The 20,202-nt window shown below is 52.5% G+C and overlaps 6 protein-coding genes across 6 annotated transcripts; 4 read left to right on the forward strand and 2 right to left on the reverse strand.

The window, feature by feature from the left end:
- Window positions 1–1,646: 1,646 nt before the first annotated feature.
- MRS44_001738 (uncharacterized protein) lies at window positions 1,647–4,420 on the forward strand (the record flags this gene model as incomplete). The annotated part of the gene is made up of 3 exons (XM_046278179.2): window positions 1,647–1,861; window positions 2,451–4,111; window positions 4,161–4,420. 3 exons carry the CDS (start codon window positions 1,647–1,649, stop codon window positions 4,418–4,420), a joined length of 2,136 nt encoding a protein of 711 aa, XP_046137985.2.
- Window positions 4,421–4,929: 509 nt separating this feature from the next.
- Window positions 4,930–6,317, reverse strand: MRS44_001739 (uncharacterized protein; the record flags this gene model as incomplete). The annotated part of the gene is made up of 3 exons (XM_046274822.2): window positions 4,930–5,220; window positions 5,283–5,559; window positions 5,611–6,317. 3 exons carry the CDS (start codon window positions 6,315–6,317, stop codon window positions 4,930–4,932), a joined length of 1,275 nt encoding a protein of 424 aa, XP_046137984.2.
- A 369-nt stretch (window positions 6,318–6,686) lies between these two features.
- Window positions 6,687–7,574, forward strand: MRS44_001740 (uncharacterized protein; the record flags this gene model as incomplete). The annotated part of the gene is made up of 2 exons (XM_065623807.1): window positions 6,687–6,880; window positions 6,938–7,574. 2 exons carry the CDS (start codon window positions 6,687–6,689, stop codon window positions 7,572–7,574), a joined length of 831 nt encoding a protein of 276 aa, XP_065480225.1.
- A 1,927-nt stretch (window positions 7,575–9,501) lies between these two features.
- On the forward strand, window positions 9,502–12,959 carry MRS44_001741 (uncharacterized protein; the record flags this gene model as incomplete). The annotated part of the gene is made up of 5 exons (XM_065623808.1): window positions 9,502–9,885; window positions 9,978–10,054; window positions 10,098–10,140; window positions 10,189–11,688; window positions 11,766–12,959. The coding sequence occupies 5 exons, from the start codon at window positions 9,502–9,504 to the stop codon at window positions 12,957–12,959; spliced, it is 3,198 nt and encodes a 1,065-aa protein (XP_065480226.1).
- A 325-nt stretch (window positions 12,960–13,284) lies between these two features.
- Window positions 13,285–16,250, reverse strand: MRS44_001742 (uncharacterized protein; the record flags this gene model as incomplete). The annotated part of the gene is made up of 7 exons (XM_065623809.1): window positions 13,285–14,277; window positions 14,324–14,501; window positions 14,563–14,660; window positions 14,714–15,141; window positions 15,199–15,823; window positions 15,895–15,983; window positions 16,028–16,250. The coding sequence occupies 7 exons, from the start codon at window positions 16,248–16,250 to the stop codon at window positions 13,285–13,287; spliced, it is 2,634 nt and encodes an 877-aa protein (XP_065480227.1).
- Window positions 16,251–18,022: 1,772 nt separating this feature from the next.
- MRS44_001743 (uncharacterized protein) lies at window positions 18,023–19,626 on the forward strand (the record flags this gene model as incomplete). Its single annotated transcript, XM_065623810.1, has 3 exons — window positions 18,023–18,087; window positions 18,161–18,564; window positions 18,611–19,626. The coding sequence occupies 3 exons, from the start codon at window positions 18,023–18,025 to the stop codon at window positions 19,624–19,626; spliced, it is 1,485 nt and encodes a 494-aa protein (XP_065480228.1).
- Between the last annotated feature and the right edge of the window lie 576 nt (window positions 19,627–20,202).

Raw genomic sequence — 20,202 nt, forward strand, 5'->3', positions numbered from 1 at the left:
TCATCTTAGAGGGTAATAAGCTAAGAAACTTGTACTGGTGTCTTGTTTTTTTCCTTGGCCCGGGTGGCCGGCAACTCCTTCACCTCGTATGGAAAATGGAGGAGTTGATCGATCAGCGCTTGCCTGGCCCCTGAAGGAAACTTCCTCGTATTTTTGGGTCCCATACATGATGAAGTGCGTGAAAGTCATAGTTGACAACGGATGCCTGTGGTCTGCAAATATTGCAGTGGGCTAGACTCGCAACAATGTGAACACAGCGGAGGATGAAAATGTGAGATGTGAGCGATGTGTGATCCATGTGAAAACCATCAAGATCTGGCTTTGACATTGGGATTGCCGTAACTAGTGCTCTGGCAATGACCAAAATGGGAAAATGCACTGCATTGTGATATTTGCTGTACATCCAATCAACAATAGGGCTGGTATGAGTTGATTCAGATATTCTTGACTCAGCGGCTCCTGGGTAGTCCTGGTGATGGGATGGGGGACCTTGTTGACCAAGCAGTAAGTGGTGACTCGGCCGGGCACGAATGCGGACTGTTTCAGCATTCAAAATGTATGTCTCTGATGGCCGTTATTGTGTCTCTCTTCCGAGAAAACGGCCATCAGCCTCATTTCGTTGCTCTCTGCGACAGACGGCATTGGAATGACCACCGGTAACCTATGCGATAGCCTGTCAATAGCAGCATCATGGACGAGGAGAACAGACCATCAGATCGAGCATGGCGCCGGCGCTAAGGAGGATCAGGGTCTTGCAGGGGTCATGAGAGGGGGTCCTTTTTCATGGTTCACCTGATACAGGCCTGGGTGTTTATCTGAAGGCCGCAAAGAGTCCAGCGGCTGGAGGTTTCGGCTTGAGAGAAAAAGACAGAGTCCATAAAAAGGGCCACGGATGATGTGACATGGAAGTTGCTGATTCAGTAGTGCATCTGTAGCGGCATTTAGGGCTGACCAAAGTGAGGCGTCCACGTTGTTGTTGATCGGCCTGCGTTGGCGTTTTCTGTAGGTAGATTAGACACAGGGCTGGTGGGAGGTGGAAGGGGCGGAAGCGACCGAGGGATTGTGTCATCAGTCAAGCAGCTCATCTCATCATCCGCCCCAAGAAGGAGAAGAGAGTTTTCAGAGCAATTTCGCCTCGGCTTGTTGCATCGTGTCGGTCTCCAAGAAGGTGTTGTTAGTGTTGCCACGGTCCCGCAGGCGTTGCCGGTAACATCCACAATTCCAGCCCAGTCTGCGGCAGCCTCTCCCACATGCCTTCCTTCCCCCGTGGACTTCCTCCGTGGGTAGGTAATCGCCCCGCCAAGCACGCGACCCTCTCTATTTTGATAACAAACCAGTCCAAACCAACTCGACTCCAAGGCCAGGCCAGGCTCCGCTCCGCTATCAACAACGCTGCCTTACCCCCATGTCCATGTCCTTGTCCATGCTGCTCGTCCAATACCAGCTTCAGCATCACCGGGTCCTTGACGCTTCTTCTCTCTCGTCGTGGCAAGGCGCGTAAAGTGGCTTCGCTCGCATCTTCCAGGTCGTCAACTGCATAATACTCGACCAGATTCGGCGCAGCCAGGGACAAGCAGGAACAGCATTCGCATCCGTGATCCATCTGCCGCGCTCCGAGTACTCTTATTACACTTTGTCGACCCTCTATGGGTCTCTGCCGGCTTCCCCGTCAAGGTCAAGGTCCTGGTCCCAGTCAAGGACGCACAGCGCAGCGAAGCACGCACAGCACAGCGCAGCACTCACGCCTGCAGCAGCAGCAGCAGCCCAGCCATCAGCAAGGCTCACTCGCTCTGCCACGCATATCACATCCCGAGTGCATCATACTACCGGGCAGTGCAAGCAAGCCGCCGACTGTGACCCGGTGGGAAACCCCTCCCCCATCCTCCCCTTCCCTTCCGGCTTGTCTGGGCGTGGGCGTCTAGGAGAAACCCGTCGGCTGTTGACCAAGAACTGGATGAATCAAAGAGGGGGCATCTGCTGCTAATTAACGCCTCCCACTAAGGTACGCAGTACATACACACTACTCGACCTCAGTCAGTGTCTTTCCGTCCTTGCCTCCGCGCTCCTTTCTCTCACTCATTCTGACTCTCATTCCCTCCCTCTTGTTTTTTTTTTTCTCTACTCCCGCTTACCATTAGTGTCCAAGAATCGACCTCTCGTTCGGCCTTCATTTGCGACTTCGTTTCCCAAATCTCGCCCCTGGGCTCGGGTCCTGTTTTTTTTTATTGCGATTTCCCCTCCCTGGCAATTCCCCAAAGTCACCTGTTCTCCTCCCTCCCCTCAGTGTCTCTCGTCTGTGTCCTGTGAACCGACTTCATTTTCAACCCTTGAGCCTTGGGCATCGGCTTTCTCTCTCCTCATTTACTTTGACTCGTCAACTCCTCTTTTCTTGCTGCACTCGCCATATCCTGCCGCTGCGGTTCACGTCGATCCTCTCTGCGATGCTCCAGCCGGTCTTGTAGCCATCTTATCGAGAACCTTGATCCGCGACCCGATAGCGATATGGGAGACTCCATCGGCGACCCCATGGATACCGCCGATGACGGCCATAGCGACCCTCATTCGCCCTGTCCAGCCTGCATTACTCCCTCCGCCCTCCTACCGATCCGAGATGGCTATTCAACAAGGCGGAATGACCCCATCGACGATCCCCATGACGAACCAGACTCGGACGCCGAGTTTGCCTCGATCATGGCCTCGTCCATGATGACGGGCCTTCTCAACACTGCCTCCAACCCTGTTTCGCCTGGCTCCTCCAGCCCGGCTCATGACCAAGCCAAGGGTTCCGACTTTGTCCCTCCGACGAGACCGAGTAGCACTCCATTTCCTCATCCCGACCGTCGACACTCCAAGCCTTGCTGCTTCATTGGTTCGAGATATGGCGACGACGACCAGCCTGCCACTGGCTCTCCTGCCGCCCTCGACGACGAGCCCATATTCCTCCCTCGCCCCATTACCGACTTCAACCAACTACCCATCGAGGTCCATGAGGCGATTCTGGATCACCTGTTCGGCTATCGGGTCTCGGCAACCTCACGGAGTTCGATGGCCGTATCTAGCATTACAAAGAGCTGGGGAACTGCGCTGAGGCATTCGCGGAGAAGGGAGCTGACTGAGCTGGCACTCGTTAGCGACATCTGGCGGATCCTCGTTCAGCAGCGACTCTATCGTCACGTCAAGCTAAAGGCGACGGTTGATTGCCTCGAGGATGCCATGCTCCACCTTGCCTTGAACGACCACCTTCAAGCATATGTCAAGCACATCGAGATTTGGTTCCCCGTCTTTCAGCCCACCTACGGCCCGGTTGCGTTGTCCAACACTCTGACGCTGCCCACCGTGACGATGGAAGGCCTGACGAACGCAACTTACACACTGCCTGGTAACAATTGCACCCTGGAACAGGTATTCCAGTTTGTTGCTCAGACATTGCCTCAGGCCAGAGTCTTGACGCTAGAGGGAGGCGAGCGTCGCAAGGCTCCTAGAGTCCTCCACTTCCCAGAGCAGAGGATTGACCCGGCTATCCACAAGGATCTTACTGTTCTTGAATCAGTGCAGACTCTGGTGACCAGGGGCCAATGGAACCTCATGCGTGATGACCGAGATTTTGCGACTGTGCTAAATGCGCTGCCAAGTCTGGTCGAGTGGCAGGGCTCGTATAGTAAACCAAAGTCCAAGAGCTACATCACCATGTCCGAGTTCCTCCCTTACCTACCTCGCCACATCACCAACCTCAACCTCTGCCTCGAGAGTGACTACCGTCGCGAGGGAGTCATGCCAGTCTTTTACTCCAAGGTGGTGCAAAAGACGCATATCTGCCTTAGAATGGCTGAGGCGCTGCCCTCGTTGGAGCACTTTGCATACACCGGCCGTGTGTGCCACCACTTCTTCGAGATGGCGATGCGATCGACGGATCCTCGGACGTCGAGACTGAAGTCGATCGACCTAACGGTCAAGAACTGCTGCCGACACATGACTAGCTTTCATGAGTCGGGGTCTGGAATTCAGGACATGGGTTTCATTGATGCCTTCGATAAGTTGGTGGTGTCAGCGATTCGATCTCTTGAAAAGTTTAAGCAAGTTGTGTTCTTGAGGATTCGATTTGTTGATTTGGGTAAGTTGTCTCTGTTGCTGTGGGATGAGTTTGGCTAACCTGGATATAGACTCTGTCCTACCTCCTCTCAACCCCTTCTTTCTGATGCGCAACGGAGTCTGTTCCGGCGTCTGGAGCGATAGGATCTTGGCTGAAATGGGACGCGTTCGTCCGGAGGTCGTCTTCGCTGAGCTGAGCGAATCATTCGGCAACATCGTCTACAACAAGGATGGCAGAATGGTGATAACACCCGAGCCACCAAAGACCAAGATCACGTCGTTGAAGCTGTCCAACTACCGATCCCTCGCAACGGGAATCACCATCCAATAACCTCCCAGGCCATGGGCCTCGCTACAAGCACGCATGTGCAACTATAGGAGCGATTACGAAGACCGAACACGATTTACTCGAATTTTTGTCCAGCATTTTCGACATGCTTTTTTATTTCTTTTTCGTTTTGCAGAAGGCGTTTCTTGGAATCAGGTGGAATGAAGCTCGTAATGTGAACTACATACCCAGGGGTAGGACGGAACTGGACTGGACCGGACTGGACTGCAGGGAGTTTGGGGGCGCAAGGATAATCATCTGGAATTCGATTTGTCGGTTTGGAATCTGAGAACAACTTGCCTGGGTGGAATTTGCTGAAGAACTGGACTATGAAGACGGGCAGAGAGTGACGCAAGGCAACCGGCCCATGGGCACTCGCCTGTATACCCTCTACGATTTTGCGATTTGGCACTATAATCGATGAATGAGATTGTTTAAAAATGTACCTTGTATGGATTTTGAATCTGCCAAGTCTTGCATGAGAGTGCTTTCAACGTGCATGTAACATGCTCCTATTCAAGATGAGCCTTGACAGAAGAAGCAGCTGACTGGGGTACATCGGCCCCGTCGCTGATGATGATACCCAAGATCCAGCAGTTGACAAGGAAGAACCCAAGAGAGGACAACCACAGGCCCGGGAAGAAGGTGCTGACACCCAGGAATTCGAGCTGATAGCCGTTCTGCAGCCATGCAGCCTGAGACACGACCCAGAGGAGGAGAGCCGAGATGCCGAGCTTGGGGTTTCGTAGGAAGGAAGAGTTGGGGAGGTAGAGTGGTAGGAAGACCATGTACCAGAGGAAGTACTATATACATCAATTGTTAGTATACGGCGTGGGCTGAGGGGTTGAGTGCTGGAATTGCCTACCTGAGATGTGCAGACCTTGTTAAAGGTGACAAAAGCAAACGTCTGGGCCATCATTGACGTTGCCAGATCACGCTTAGCAAGGGCAAGAGGGATGAGGACACAAGAGAGGAGAAGCTGAGGGAGGAAGGCGAGAGACTCGATGCGGATAGAGGGCGTGGCATCGGCGGGTGTTGCTGAAGTGAGGTATAGGAGAACGTTGTAGGGGGAAAAGTTGTGACGGTGATCAATCCGGGAGACATGGTGGAAGTATGTATGAACAAGGAATGGTGTGCCGTAACTAGAAAGAATGAGTTGGCTTGAAGGAGGACATTGTAAGTTGGGGACTTACATGGAATACATGAGGAGGTTAAAGCCCATGAAGGTGGCAAAACTGATGAGGGCAAGCTTGACACGTTCTGGCGAGCAGAACTTGGTGAGCGTATCAACCAGAGATGATGGTTGAGGGGTAGCCTTTGTGGGCTTTCCCAGGCGTTTGTCGTCCATCCACCAGATGATAGCGGGTGCGTAGATGAAGGGATAAATCTTGAAGTGGACGGCGAGCCCAAGAATGACAGCAGCAAGGCTGACCCTCCTCCGCTCAACAGCCCATAGAAGACCCATGGTTAGAACTCCCAGCAAGCCTTCCGAGCTCCCTCTCGTACTAATAGTGGCCACCATGGGGTTCCAGAGCCACAACGCGGCAAACCCTCCGGCCGTGGCCTCATCCATGCCCCTCCGCCTAAGAACGCGCAGCATGAGCCATCCTGCCAGTAGATCCGCCGCAGCAAAGACCAGCTTGCCAAAAGCAGAGAAGCGGACAGTCGGGAGGAGAAGCCAGGCTAGTAGGGGCGTGTAGCGGTAGGTGTCGCGGTCATAGGGACTTGAGCCTGAGGCAAGAAAGCGTGAGGCGTCTGTGAAGACTAGGTAGTCGATGTCTGTGTACTTGAGGGCCGAGTGGGCGTCCTGGTAGAGGCCATAGAAGAGGAGGATGAGGCGGAGGAGGAGGGATATGAAGAAGAGGGGGGTTGTGCGGAGGAGGGGCGTTATGGAGGGCATTTTTGAAGGTGTGAGATGAGGCCAGTTGGCGATGAGGTGTTGGAGCGATTGGAAGGTCAGGACGTGTAATTGCGCTATGCTAGGATCATTTCGAGGAAGCAGAGACTCTTATTGTACAGATTTGAAGGGATTTGAAGCTGGAGACGTATGTCCGGGTCGGGGATTGTGGTCCTATTGTTGATGGTGGCTTTGGACGTGGTGAATGAGGATCCAAATCGAGACGCGGAAGCGGGAGCTAACAATTTCATCAGCGGTAGGTAAGCTATCCCTGCCAAACCCCAAACCCACACCAGCAAATCAGAGGCCCGCACTGAAGTCAAACCAACCTCCAGCATCATCATCGCCATCACCACCATCACGAGAAAAAAGATGTCGAGCGGCGTTAAGAGAGATCGCGACGGCAACGCTCGTGCCAAGGGTCCCGGGGGATACAAGCAGCAGCAGCCGAGAGGAAGGTTTCATGACATGTTTGAGGGCTTTCGCGATGAGCTTGATCAACACCATGATCGACGGGAGAGGATTGTGAAGGCTTCGCGAGATGTGACAGCCCAGAGCAAGAAGATGTGGGTTTTCTTTCCCATTTACTTGAAATAATTAAAATCAAATACTAACGAACCTAGTATCTTTGCCCTGCAGAGGTCAGACAGCCTCCAACCAATCTCAAGCATGACAGCTCACATCTCAATAGAGTCAAGCAGCTCAACAAGGATTTCCCCCAACATCCAGCAAGACATGGACACCCGCCTCGCCGAGATCGCCAAGCTCCTGGAAGGCATCGCCCCTGATCTTCAGAACGTCAACCGCTACCGCTACACGTCGCCACTGCGCTGCCTGGAAGAGTTTGTCGAGGCCCTCTCGTTCGCGCACTACCTCCGCCACCAGAAGCTCATCACGCCCGAGGAGACGCAAAAGGCCATGCCAGCTGACATTTCGCTGACGCCAAATGACTACATGTATGGTGTTTTTGATCTCTTTGGCGAGTTGATGCGTTTTGCCACTGTGACCACGGCGCAGACTGGTGAGCTGGCTGGCGTGGATGACCGCAACATTATGGGTGACATCCAAGAGCTCGGCTGCGCTTTCGAGATTCTACCAGACGTTCCGACCAAGGACTGGCGAGGAAAGATGGGCGCCATGCGACAGAGCGTCAAGAAGGTTGAGAAGCTGGGGTATGGGCTCGTGGTGCGAGGCAGTGAGAGACCCAAGGGGTGGGTGCCAGACATGAAGGACGACGCCCCAGAGCCTGCGTCGCCTTGAGACGATGGTTTTTATGCACGAGTGATGAGTTTGGAGTCTACGATCGAGTTCCAGGTTGCTGTATGGGCAGGATTGTTCCGTGGATGGTCGGAGAGGACATGTATGCCCTGTCAGGGGCAAGCCCCAAATGAGTTGACCAAGTATCATTGTAGGAAGCCACAAAGGCACTGGAGTATGCCTCGTGAGGCATTTTAAAGGCAACAAAGCCAAGATATAATGCTGTTATTGTACAGGCAATGAATGCAAGCTGTGCGCCCATGAATCTTGGTATAGACAGAGGAACATATTGGTCCCATACTTGGCACAACGAATACAGAGACGAACTAGACGCGTGTTCAGGTTTGAGGCTCCGACGTTCATTATTTCTCGTGTGAAAATTCGAATCCCTGGAGGATAAATAGGCTTGCTTGTCGATATGGAAGCAAGATTCAAATCAACCAAGCTTCTTCACTGGCAGCACACAACATTTTACACCACTCAGAACCGTTCGATATAATAATATCGATCAGAAGAAACTCACATAAACTTCTTGTGAGTCCCCCGCGCAAATCCGCTACCCGAGAGAATCAACGAGTTATCGCTCTGCCACGCCACCAAGGCACAATCTCCCCCATGTGCTCCATTTCCTGCTTGCTTGGCGGCCTACTGAAAATGGCCATCGGCCTTCTCGCAGAAATTGTTTTTGATCGTCTTCTGACCAAAGCTGTTGATGCAGCGTTTGAGAAGCTGTATGAGATGTGGAGGCGACGAAAGGCCGCCCGAGGAGAACCATCACCGGGTGACACCTCAACAGGATTCTAACCCAGCCTCAGCGGCATCCAACGGTGAGAATGCCTCTATGAGTGACGTGGAGTAGGAAGACGCATTGAGAGATGTCGTGGGGTCGTCATCGGGCTAATGCTGGTGAACATGGAGATGGGGAAAGGGGGTGGTGGATATCACGGCACATCAAAATAAAACTATTTTTTCTAGTTTCCCTTTGCCTCCATGAATGTAATTTTGCGTAGCAGAATGAATAAAATACTTTGGATGGGCGGGTGCGTTCTCTTCTTCCGAGGTGATCTATCGGCTGGCTAGGAGGCATCACCATGCATGCTTTTTGTTAGCCACCCTGACAGATCATATCAACAAGGTCATGGGATGACGGATAGCGTCCAACGCCCAAAATAATGCGCTTGACAGTTCTTTCAGCGCGTATGCAACATCTGGTGAAACACGCTTCTGTCATCCGCCTGCTTGGTCGCCAACTCCCATGCCACCGTATCTTTTCAAGCAAAGCACAGAAGCTCGCTGAGTGAGCATCCATTCATCTGATGTGTCTATTATCTTCGTGGTGTTCATCTAGAATCATCCGCAGCTGGGACCAGCATCACGCCCCCCATCATCCTCAGGCAAACACGCCCCCCTTCTTCGCCCCGACAACAAACACTGCCCTGCCGGGTGGTCGACACTCGACGCTCGACGAACTGCGACAGGCCACAAACAGCCGAGGATTAGGGTTTTAAGAATATAGGGCTTCGCACTATTCCCTTTGTTTTTGTTTTTCCTCTCTACTCTTTTCCTTTTACCTTCTCATCTCTCTTCGCATCGCGACGCGGCAACGCACTTCGTCTCTCTGCGTGATCGACGCGTTGAGGCATACACTTCTTCGACTGCAAAGCTCCTCTCTCAATCACAGGAGAGTCACTCTCTTCCTCATATCACGATTATCTACAGCTGTTCGGTAAGTCGCGTGAACTCTCCTAATATTCCTACTGCTGCCTGCCTCTCCCCTCTTCTCGACACCCCTCACCTCCACACCCCGCTTCTTCTCCAGATCATCATACTTACGCGTCTCAAACAGCAGAAAAATATCCTGGCAGACTTATCCGAGGCCTTGGCTTCAGATCTAGGCACTTGAGTGCCTTTGAAAAACGCGCCAAGCATCATGTCTGATCTAGTCTTCCGACACAGACCTGCAGATCTCCTCGGAGATCCCTTCATGGGCTCCGATCTAGACCCAGTCATGCCCGCCTCTGGCGATACCGCCAAGGTCGAGGATGCCGCCGAGGGCGAGGATCCCCCCGTTCTCTATCCAGAGACTAGCGATGACCAACCTGTCGTCACCAATCCTCTGGCTAGGGAGCCTATTCGACCTGAGGCCTCGTGTGTTCGCACAACCTTCCATGTCAATGTTGACTGGCGGTTGGGCGGGTCCTTGGCGACGGCTTCCAACATAGTCGGTCAGATGTATGTCGAGCGCCTCACCCCACCAGAGACTATTCACCCTTTCCCCATTGTCCTCATCCACGGAGACTACCACACCGGCCAGGTCTAGACAACCAAGCCAGATGGCCAACCTGGATGGGCCTCGTTCTTTCTCCGGCAAGGCTTCACGGTCTACATTGTGGACATGCCTCCTAGTGGAAGATCCAACTTCCTCACGAGCTCGCACTGCGATTCGCTCCAGCATCACTCTATGTCGGTTCAGACTATCGAAAGTGAGCTCACAGCCCCCGAAAAGGTGACTGCGACAAATCCCAGAATCAAGTATCCGTCGGCAAAGTTCCACAATAAGTGGCCAGGGGTAAGTAGATATTATCCTAAAGGAGAGGATGATATTAACTATTCACAGTCTGGTCTTCGCCATGATGACCCCTATTTTGCCAACTACTGTGCTGGACTGACTACGCTCTGCCTGAGAAAGGTTGAGCGCCAGTGTTTGGGCCAAAATGCTCTCCAGGAACTCCTCAAGCACACCGGAAAGGCATTTCTCATGGGCGAGGGCACCGGAGGCATGATGGCCTGGCTGGCCACCGACGTTGAGCCCGATCTCGTAGCCGGAGTCATCGCCATTGAGCCCGTGGGCCCTCCTTTCGGCACAACGACCCGCACGGCAGCAAGCGGCCACCGCATCTTCACTCAGAACGTACGACGGGTTGAGGGAGTTCGGATCTACGGCCTGACTGACATTCCCCTCACCTTTGATCCCCCAGCCAGCTTCCATGGGGGCGTCTCGTGTCCTGATCAAGAGCTACCCCTTGACATTGAAGAGCGACTGAGACCAGACTTAAAAGGCATTTGCTACCTGCAGCGCAATCTTCACGAAGACGAAGTCATCTTTAATCATGAGAGCGGTAAACACGAAATGTCAAACCGTACTCGATATCGCGAGCTCTCCAACCTCAAAAAGGTTCCTCAAGCCGTCGTCACGGCTCACGCGAGCTCCCACGTCATGTATGACTGGATGACCGTGTCATTCATGGTCCAGGCCGGAGTTCCCGTCCAGTGGATCAAGTTGGACGAGCACCAGATCTTTGGCAACGGGCACCTCATGTTCCTCGAGACCAACAGCGATGATATTGCCCGTCTGCTCACCGAGTGGATCTACAACATGACGCCCGAAACCTTCCGCGGTAGTCTTCCGCGCCCCGTCGCGCCTCCTAGTTCTCGACAAGTCTATGGTCCTCCCGAGGAGCCCGCCGAGCAGGCTACCGCTCACCTCCAGAGTGTTGACTTGATGGACGGCGTGGAGCCCGCTCACCACAACGATCAGTCCCTGGGCGCTCAACTAGAGCATGTCGAGCCAGCTCAGCCTGAGCATGTTGAGTCTTCCCAACACGGTGTTCAGTTGCCCGGTGTTGAAGCGGGTCATGTCGAATCCGTTCAGCTTGAACATGCGGAGACTCGTGTCGATTCAGCTGAGTCCGAGGATGCGAAGGCCCCTCACCACAACGATCAGTCAGTCGGTCTTCAAGCGAATCATGCCGATTTGGTTCAGTTTGAACATGCGGAGTTACCTCACAACGATCAGTCGCCAGGTTCTGAAGATGATGTCGACCTAGTTCCGGTTGAGTATCCGGAGACCCCTCATAATTCTGCTCAGAACTCCTCTGACCAGTCGTACGAGCCCTCTTCAAGTTCTGGCCCCAGCGGAGACTCTTCGGGTTCTCGTCACAGTAACCAGTCCTCGGATTCTCATCACGACAACCAGCCTACAGGCTCTCGTCAGGACAACCATTCTCCTGGCTCTCACCAAGACAACCGGTCCCCGGGCTCCCAAGGCAATTGTGGCAATCCAGGACAGTCTGAGCCTACTTCTGACATCTCCTACGTCAACTCTTCCCCTCTCAGAGTGATGACGAGATTGTGATTTCTCAGCCAGCCGTTACTCCCCATAATCCGACCCGGAGCTCTCCTGGCTACTCGCAGGGTCCCTCTTCCTCTTCGGCCCATGAACAGTCTACAAACAAGCGACCCGCTCCGTCGTCTTCTGGTCGACGCTCTCTTGCATCTGACCCGGGCAGTTCTCCCCCCGCTACCTCATGGGGACCTGCTCAGAAGCGTCCTCGAATGTCCACGCCTCCCCTTGGGTCAAACTATACCCCTTCTGCTACCAATGCGACACCCGGAGGCTCTTGGTATACTGATGATAGTCCTCAGTGGGATCGAGACCAGAGCGTCGAGTCGCCCAACACGAGCCTCGCCATGTTGCGACCCGCTCACCCAGCCGGGCCAGTTCAGCTGAGACCTCGAGTCGTCACCACCCTCAGTTCTCCCGTCATCGTAAGCCCTCCTCCTGTGGGTTACACTCCTCACAAAGAGTTTGTGCGAGCTTATGGTTTGGTTGATCTCTCGCCTGCCCAGGAGCAGCTTCACAGTGCTGCTAGAGACGCCCGTGGTTGCTCTCCTCGCGACCAGTCTACTACCGGTCGTTCCGACCAAGCTGACTCTCCTCAGGGGTACACTACTCAGGGCCACTCTGCCCAAGGTTACCGTACTCAGGACCAGTCTACTCAAGGTCACCATCCTCAGAGTTATTCTACCGAGGGCCATGCTACTCATGGTCATTCTTCTCAGGGCTATTCTACTCAGGCCAACTCTACCCAGGGTCGTTCTGCTCACGATCACACTGCTCAAGGTCCCTCTACTCATGGCTACACTACTCAAATCTACCCTCACTCGGCAGCTCGCTTTGAGTGCCAGCCGGGCACAGCTGAGGAGTCGATCGCCGCAATGGCGAGAGTCAACAAAGCCCGACTGGCCTCCAACGCCAGCCGCTCAGCCGCAGCAGCCGAAGATGTGCATTTCTCTCCCTTTAAGCAGCCTCGAATTCTTCCGGGCAGCCAGATAAGCCAGCTCAATGGAACAAACAACACCGAAGAGGCTCCACAGGCCACGACTCCCGCGCCAGCTGCACAGCCCATCCCAGAGCGTCCCAGCACTCCTGAGGCTCCAGACTCGGAGGCGGAGGATAACTGGTTTAGCATGTTTGGTTGTCCCCCTCGTGCAACACCTCCCAGCCCCTCGCCGGCGCCCAGAGGCTCGTCCAACCCGGGGTCTAGCAACGTGAGCCGAGGCTCCCCCGTCCGTGCTGGGTCTCGCAAGCGACACACTTCCAAGTGAAGCGCAGCATGAGTTTTTTCTTTTCTTTTTCTTTGGTCCTCTACGTGGAGTGAGGTGGTAATATCAAAGTGGAATCGTAATGGTCAAGGTTGAAGTTGAGGCATGAGGCATGAGGCATGAGAGAGGCACGGGGGATGAGACATAATGGACAATGCATGGCATGGTGGACAAGGCATGGAGTGAGGTTGAAACTTTTTGGAGCTTCAAGGCGATCAGTACTAAGGGTATAGATGCCTTAGCTATCGGCTGCATATCGACAGTGGCAGCTGTAAGTTAGGATTGTACGGAACAACAGTTACTCTCTTTTTGATCGACCCGAGACTCCTTAAAGCCATGGATTCTCAAGATCCATACTGAGTGACCGAGGTGTACCGACAATCGAGTGTCCAAGGTCAGGGGAGTCCTGCCAGTTCTCACTCGGCATGCCTTGCATCTGCTCTCCAAAGCCAGGCAATGTACCTGTCTCTTCCCAGTAGCTTTGCACATCCCCCGTGCTCATCGCTTCTCCCATGTCCGACTCCGATTCTTCCTCATCTTGATCCACATGGAAGTGGTGCGGGCAGCCTCTAACACTCCCATCATCAGAGCTTGTTTGCTCTTCGTCTTCTTCTGTGTCGCATTCTGAACCTGATTCGAACTCCTCGTAGTCCACATACAGGTAGTATTTCGAACACTGATGGCATGTGCACTCGCGGTCTTGAGATTCGTCATCGCTGTCTTCCTCCCCAGGTCCCAAGGGTGGCCAGGGTTTATCGTTCCAGTACGGACATTCCACACCTCTCCCCTCCCAAAGCCTCTCAAAGTTGTGGCGACCGTATTGATAGCGCGATCCTCGATTGTGAGCTGACGTAGTGTACCTCGCTCTGCGTCGATATCCCAAGCGAAATTGGGCGATGTCGTAGCCGCAGCTGTGCAATACCGCGTCCCAGAGATCACCAGGATAGCTGGTGGTTATACCCCATTTTCCACCTGTAGTGTAGGCAATGTCAGAGACAGATCTTCCGTGCTTATCAACAGCGCGTGGATCTGCGCCTTCCCGCACAAGATACTGAATGGCCTCAAACTCCCTCAAGGTTGTGTTTCGACTCGGCATACGCAAATCTTGGATGCATAGGTGGAGGCAAGTCCTCCCGACCTCATCTCGATCCTCAATATTGGCACCAAATTTGAGGAGTTGACGGAAACACTGCCAGTTGTAGCCATACATATCATTTGAGCATGCCCTGAGGATCGGGGATTTGCCCCATTCAGTGCGATACGTCTTGATGTCTGCAAACGGTGTGAGGAATTCCGGGTTCCAGGCCAATTCAATGGTCTCCTGTGCTAATATTAGCTTGAATGATCTATCGGGGCCGACTTCTTACCGGGATATTCTCTCCAATCGCCTCTTCAAGAAAGTCTGTGGGTTCGTCATCGTCACCCACGTTCAAGGTTGGGTCAGCACCTGCACGCAGCAGAAGCCGGCGACACTCGATGATCGGTTGCAATTCTCCAAACTTTGATAAATCACAATCATCATGGTACTTTACCTGGAGCGCTTGCCTAGCATCAAATCGTTGATTACAACGCGTCACCTTGATTTTTGGAAACTTGTTCAACTCACATCTGGAATTTCAGAAGCCCGGGGCTCCTTGCGACATGATCAACATCGAGTCCACTGTCGATTAAAAACTTGCACACCTGCGGATGCTGTACCGAATACTGAAATGTCCTTTATTAGCTTTCACTGGTGAGAGATTATACATCCTACTTACAAAGAGTAATGAGGCACCATGCTCGTCATGATCTTGAAGAGATGCCCTGCCGTCCTGCAGCATCTCCTTAAGCCCTCTGAGGTTGCCCTGTTCCACCAATTGGAATACTAGCGACCCTTCGGGCAAAACTCGATTGATCTGCAGTCCAGAGATGCATGTCATGCTGTTTGTGGAAAGTCTCTGCCGTGTTAATGAGACCAATAGCATGTGGTTATTCTGTCCCCTGTCAGGAACAAAAGCAAGCTTCATCATCCAATCGGTATCGCATCGCTTTTTTGCTCTCGTGTCGTCGTCGTCCTGATCTGCTGTGTCTATTGCGCGCTTCCGTTTCTGGACCATGAGGTGAATTTTCCCAGCTCCAATGTCGACTTCACTAAAGCTTTGTGACTGCTCTACCACCCGGGTGAGAGGCCTTCCATAACTCTCGACTATAGGTAGTCAGAAACGAGCACTGGTAAGCTTTTGTTGCAGTTCTAGAAACATACCTCTCGAGTTGATGGACAAAGCCCCTGACCCAAACCATTTACCAAATCGAGCCAAGTCGCTACCAAATGACTTTGGATCTGAAACGGGGAGTTTCTGCCCTCGAAGGTTCTGTACAAGCTCCTCCAAGTTCTCGATCGCAGATTTGGCCTGGTCGTCGTCTTCCTCGTAGGCATCGACAGCGTCCCTTTTCTCGTTGATCAAGCTGCAAAGGCTATCAATACTGTCTAGCAGCTTGTGATCCGATCCTGGAGCGGCTTCATCCATAGCATGCTCATCGTCACCGCTCGAATTGGTCATCTCCGGATTATGTTTGGGCTCGGGAGCGATACGATCCTTGATCTCCTTGAGTAGCTGGGACATGGACCGGATATCATCGGACGAGATAGAGTGAGTAGCATCGATGGTCTCCTGAATGGATGACAAGCCTGCCTCTAGAGTCCTTCTTCCATCGTTGTGGCTACTCATGATGCTCTGAGCAGCGCCTTGGATGGTTGCCGTCTGCGTCACGAACTGGGTCTGCATTGAGGCGCCGAATGAATGGATTTGTTGTTGGATCTTCTCGTTCCCGTCTCTCGTTGCATAAATTGCATTGCTTAGAACGCCCACGTCAGTCAATGTGGCATGCTGTTAGCAAAAGGTGATTACCTGGACAGCACATTCAGCCTGAGGCTGAGCATACTGGTTTGCTGTGCTACCCAGAGACCAAGCTTCTCCAGGTCGCTTTCGCTAATAGCGGCTTTCAAACGCTTCCAGAACCTCCCAGTGGCTCTCTCCCGGGAGAGACCTGGAGTTGCTCGATAGTCGTTGCCAACTTGCCAAGAGTCTCACAACACTGGCGAGCCTGACCATGCAGAGCCGTGTCGGTTGCAGCAGCGCGGCACTGGAGCAACTGCTCAAGGATCCAATGCAGCTGGAGGAAACCGGCTGCCAGGTTTCGTACACGGGCTGGGCCATCACTGATCGCAGAGAGTGTGTCGTGGGTCAGCTTTGCCGACTTGATGCCCAATACGACGAAGGCCAGGACATTGGCGCCACCGCCTATGGCCTCCATGGCGGCGGTGTGAGCACAGTGTTGAGGTTCCGCGGCAAAACAAAGGGTCGTTTCAAGGTGACGGAGGAGTAGTGGTCGATGGTGCCCGGATGGAGTTGTGTGAAACTCGAAGAGGGATTATGGGTTGAAGCAAGAAGAGGGCTGAGTATGCAGAAAACAAGCAGACAGTGTAATGCAAATGTGCCTCGATCCAACAATGGTGAGTTTCAGCCCTGGAGTGTGCCTGAACAGAAGCACCGGTACCAAGTCGCGGATGATTGAACCGCGATGAAGGCATTCATGGATGCTTATTGGCTCACGAAATGAGGCTTGGAGGGCATGCATATCCGTAGAATGTGCACCATTCAGGAGCGTTGACTGAGAGCCTGATTGCACTTGGCATGAACACAGCCAACCTGTCATGGCTGAGTAAGGCACGCACACATGCGAGCAAGGCAGAGTAGAGTATTTGCCTTAGCACGCAGTCATAAAAAATATGAGACACTGAGTCAATAATCTTTGGTTTTTAATAAAAATAAAAGGCCTTTGAATATAATAAATAAAACATTCAAAGATTTATGATATTATTTCTTATTATTATCTCTTACTTAGCTCATAATTAGGCTATAAAGTAAATACTCTTTATTGATTTAACTGAGCGCAGCCGTCCTAGTGTCTCAAGTTTTTGTATGTCCGCGTGCTTAGGTAGACTACCACTGGCCATATTATTGCTTCCGCGTTACATGGGGACACTCCATTGACTGCGATCGGGTTGACCGCAGGCGAGTCAAGAATAAACGTGACAATGCCCCTTGAGCTCCTCAGAATGCTGTGACATGTAAGATAGGTAACACATCAAAAGCGCCGAAATTATCATAACAGACAATCTTCTAAAATTCTCCAATGCAACTTTTGCTATAGTATCCCTGCGCTTGGAGCCCTCGGAACACCTTAGAAGGTGGTTTTGTCTTTGTCCCAGTCTACATAAGCACACTATCTTGACCTTGGCACTAGGCAAGGTAGCAATAGGTAAAATAGCCAAGATTACTGGATAGTCTTCCTAGAATGCAACGCATTACTAATTCAGCCGGTTGCGTAAGTCGTCCTTGTTACTTGACTCGTCAATCAACACTTCAAAACGATCAGTGCATGCCCCTCGGACAGACGGCAACTACTGATTCAACCACCCACCCTGCTCATCAGATAAGTCAGATACGGTAGATTCTGTACAAGGACAGGGATTGTGCGCGATCTAAGGCGATACCGGCAGTCCCCAGTGGGGAGAGCCGTTTCCCGGCATCAGCTGATCAAGGCGAGTCCGTGGAGGCGAAACAAGACGCGGCCCCAACGCAAATAGACTCGCCTGGGCCCCTCAAAACCTGGGGAAACGGATCAATGGCAGTTTGGCATACACATACGATGAGCCATCCGGCGTGGATCTTGCGGACGCGGGTCCGAGCTGCGGACCCGGTGTTGCGGACCCGGGCTTCGACATTGTGTTGCAACATGGAATGCCGCTCGAGTGGATAGACTCGTGAGGCTCTCACTGGTGCTGACATATATTATCATCTACCTTGGTAGGTAGTATGCGATTAGGAGCCGGGGTGTTACGTGTATCTGCCGGTCAAGTTCCGTTGGTGCGGCGAGATTGAGGGTTGCGAGAACGCTCACTCAACTATAAATGAGACCCATTCGTTCTTTCTTGGCGGGTCTTTGAGAATATTTATATCAACCAACCTGAACTTGAGTCAAATCTATTCAATTATACCCCGACTCTTCTCCAATTCATCACAATGGCTCCCCTGACTGTTAAGCTCGAAACCCCGGTCACCGGGCCATACGACCAGCCCATTGGCCTGTCAGTCTATCCCCAGTCTATGGATATTTCCTTAGGAAACCCTCCTCGAAGAGTGATGACTCACCCACACTAGGTTCATCGATGGCGAATGGGTCGAGAGTGTCGACAAGAAGAAGTTCGAAGTCATCAACCCCTCGAACGAACAAGTCATCACTTCCGTCTACGAAGGAACCGAGAAGGACGTCGACCTCGCCGTAGCGGCTGCTCGAAAGGCATTCGAAACCACATGGAAGGACACAACGCCTGGTGAGAGGGCTCACCTTTTGTACAAGCTGGCCGACCTGGCCGAGAAGAACAAGGAGCTTCTCGCCGCTGTTGAATCGCTTGATAATGGCAAGTCGATCAACAACGCCCGCGGTGACGTCGACGCCGTTGTCGGTTGTCTGCGATACTACGGCGGTTGGGCTGATAAGGTCGAGGGTAAAACCATTGACATTGCCCCTGATATGTTTCACTATACACGATCCGAGCCTGTAAGTCACAACCTTGGCGCATGGTCGTCCCATAACTAACAAGCTGGCAGATTGGCGTTTGTGGACAGATTATCCCTTGGAACTTCCCCCTTCTTATGCTATCCTGGAAGATTGGCCCTGCCCTGGCAACTGGCAACACCATTGTGATGAAGACTGCCGAGCAAACCCCCTTGTCTGGACTAGTCTTTACGGAATTCATCAAGGAGGCCGGCTTCCCCCAGGTGTTTTCAACCTGGTGACCGGTCTCGGTAGAGTTGCCGGCGCAGCCATTTCGTCTCACATGGATATCGACAAGGTCGCCTTTACCGGCTCAACCCTAGTCGGTCGCCAGATCATGAAGGCGGCCGCCGACTCCAACCTGAAGAAGGTGACTCTTGAGCTGGGAGGCAAGTCGCCCAACATCATCTTCAACGATGCCAACATCGAAGACGCCGTCGACTGGGTCAACTTTGGAATCTATTACAACCACGGCCAAATCTGCTGTGCCGGCAGCCGAATTCTGGTGCAAGAAGGTATTTACGACAAGTTTATCGAGGCGTTCAAGAAGCGGGCAGAAGAGAACAAGGTCGGAGACCCATTCCATGAGGAAACTTTCCAAGGTCCTCTCGTCAGTGGCCTACAATATGAGCGTGTCATGAGCTATATCGACCTCGGCAAGGCAGAGGGCGCCACGGTTCTCACAGGCGGTGGCCGTCACGGAGACAAGGGCTATTTTATTGAGCCTACTATCTTCACCAACGTGCGACCCGACATGAAGATCATGAGAGAAGAAATCTTTGGACCCGTTTGCGCTATTGCAAAGTTCAAGGACGAGGAGGAGGCTCTGGCTCTTGCCCACGATACCCCATACGGCCTCGCCGCCGCCGTTCACACCCAGAGCCTGAGCACCGCCATCCGATTCTCCAACTCTCTTCACGCCGGCACCATCTGGGTCAACTGTTACAATCTCCTTCATCATGCAGTCCCTTTCGGTGGTTACAAAGAATCTGGAATTGGTCGGGAACTTGGAGAAGCTGCTCTCGCCAACTACACACAGAGCAAGTCTGTTGCTATTCGGCTGGCATGAGGGATCTAGATAGACAAATAAAGAATAGAATGAATGAATGAACGAAATTTTCAGCAAGGCAAGGAAGTAATGCCTGTTCGTGAGACCTGTCTTTTCGCAGAGTGTTGTTCTATACCAAGTTGTCTGGTAATATCGCCTGGTAAGGTCTCATGATCTCCATGATGACCTCCTTTTCAATATTACAGCGTTGTTTTCCATACTCCATGAGCTACGTATGACCATCCATGAGAGTAATCTCAGTAACAAAGGAGCTTGGGTAATATGTGATCAAGTAAAGGGCGATGATGGGGCGTGCAATGTTTCGTGAATGAATTACCTGGGACAGGGATGGATGCCCTCTTGAAGGAACACCCAGGCCCTGCAACATCGTGGTTTCCAAGATAAAACAGCCTAGAAGGATACAAATAATTTATCTATGATAGGTCGTTGGGTGAGTTTCTAAGCTGGATCTCCTGTTGAAGGTTTTCACCAACTCAACAAGCACAATGATGATGCTTAAGAGGTTGTGGTCCTAGATCACAACAAATCCTTCGGCATTCCCCTATCCAACTATCTATAATATCCAAATGCAAGAGG

Source organism: Fusarium solani (assembly GCF_023522795.1).
Source record: "Fusarium solani strain SB1 chromosome Unknown bctg00000000, whole genome shotgun sequence".
Classification (NCBI taxonomy): Eukaryota; Fungi; Ascomycota; class Sordariomycetes; order Hypocreales; family Nectriaceae; genus Fusarium; species Fusarium solani.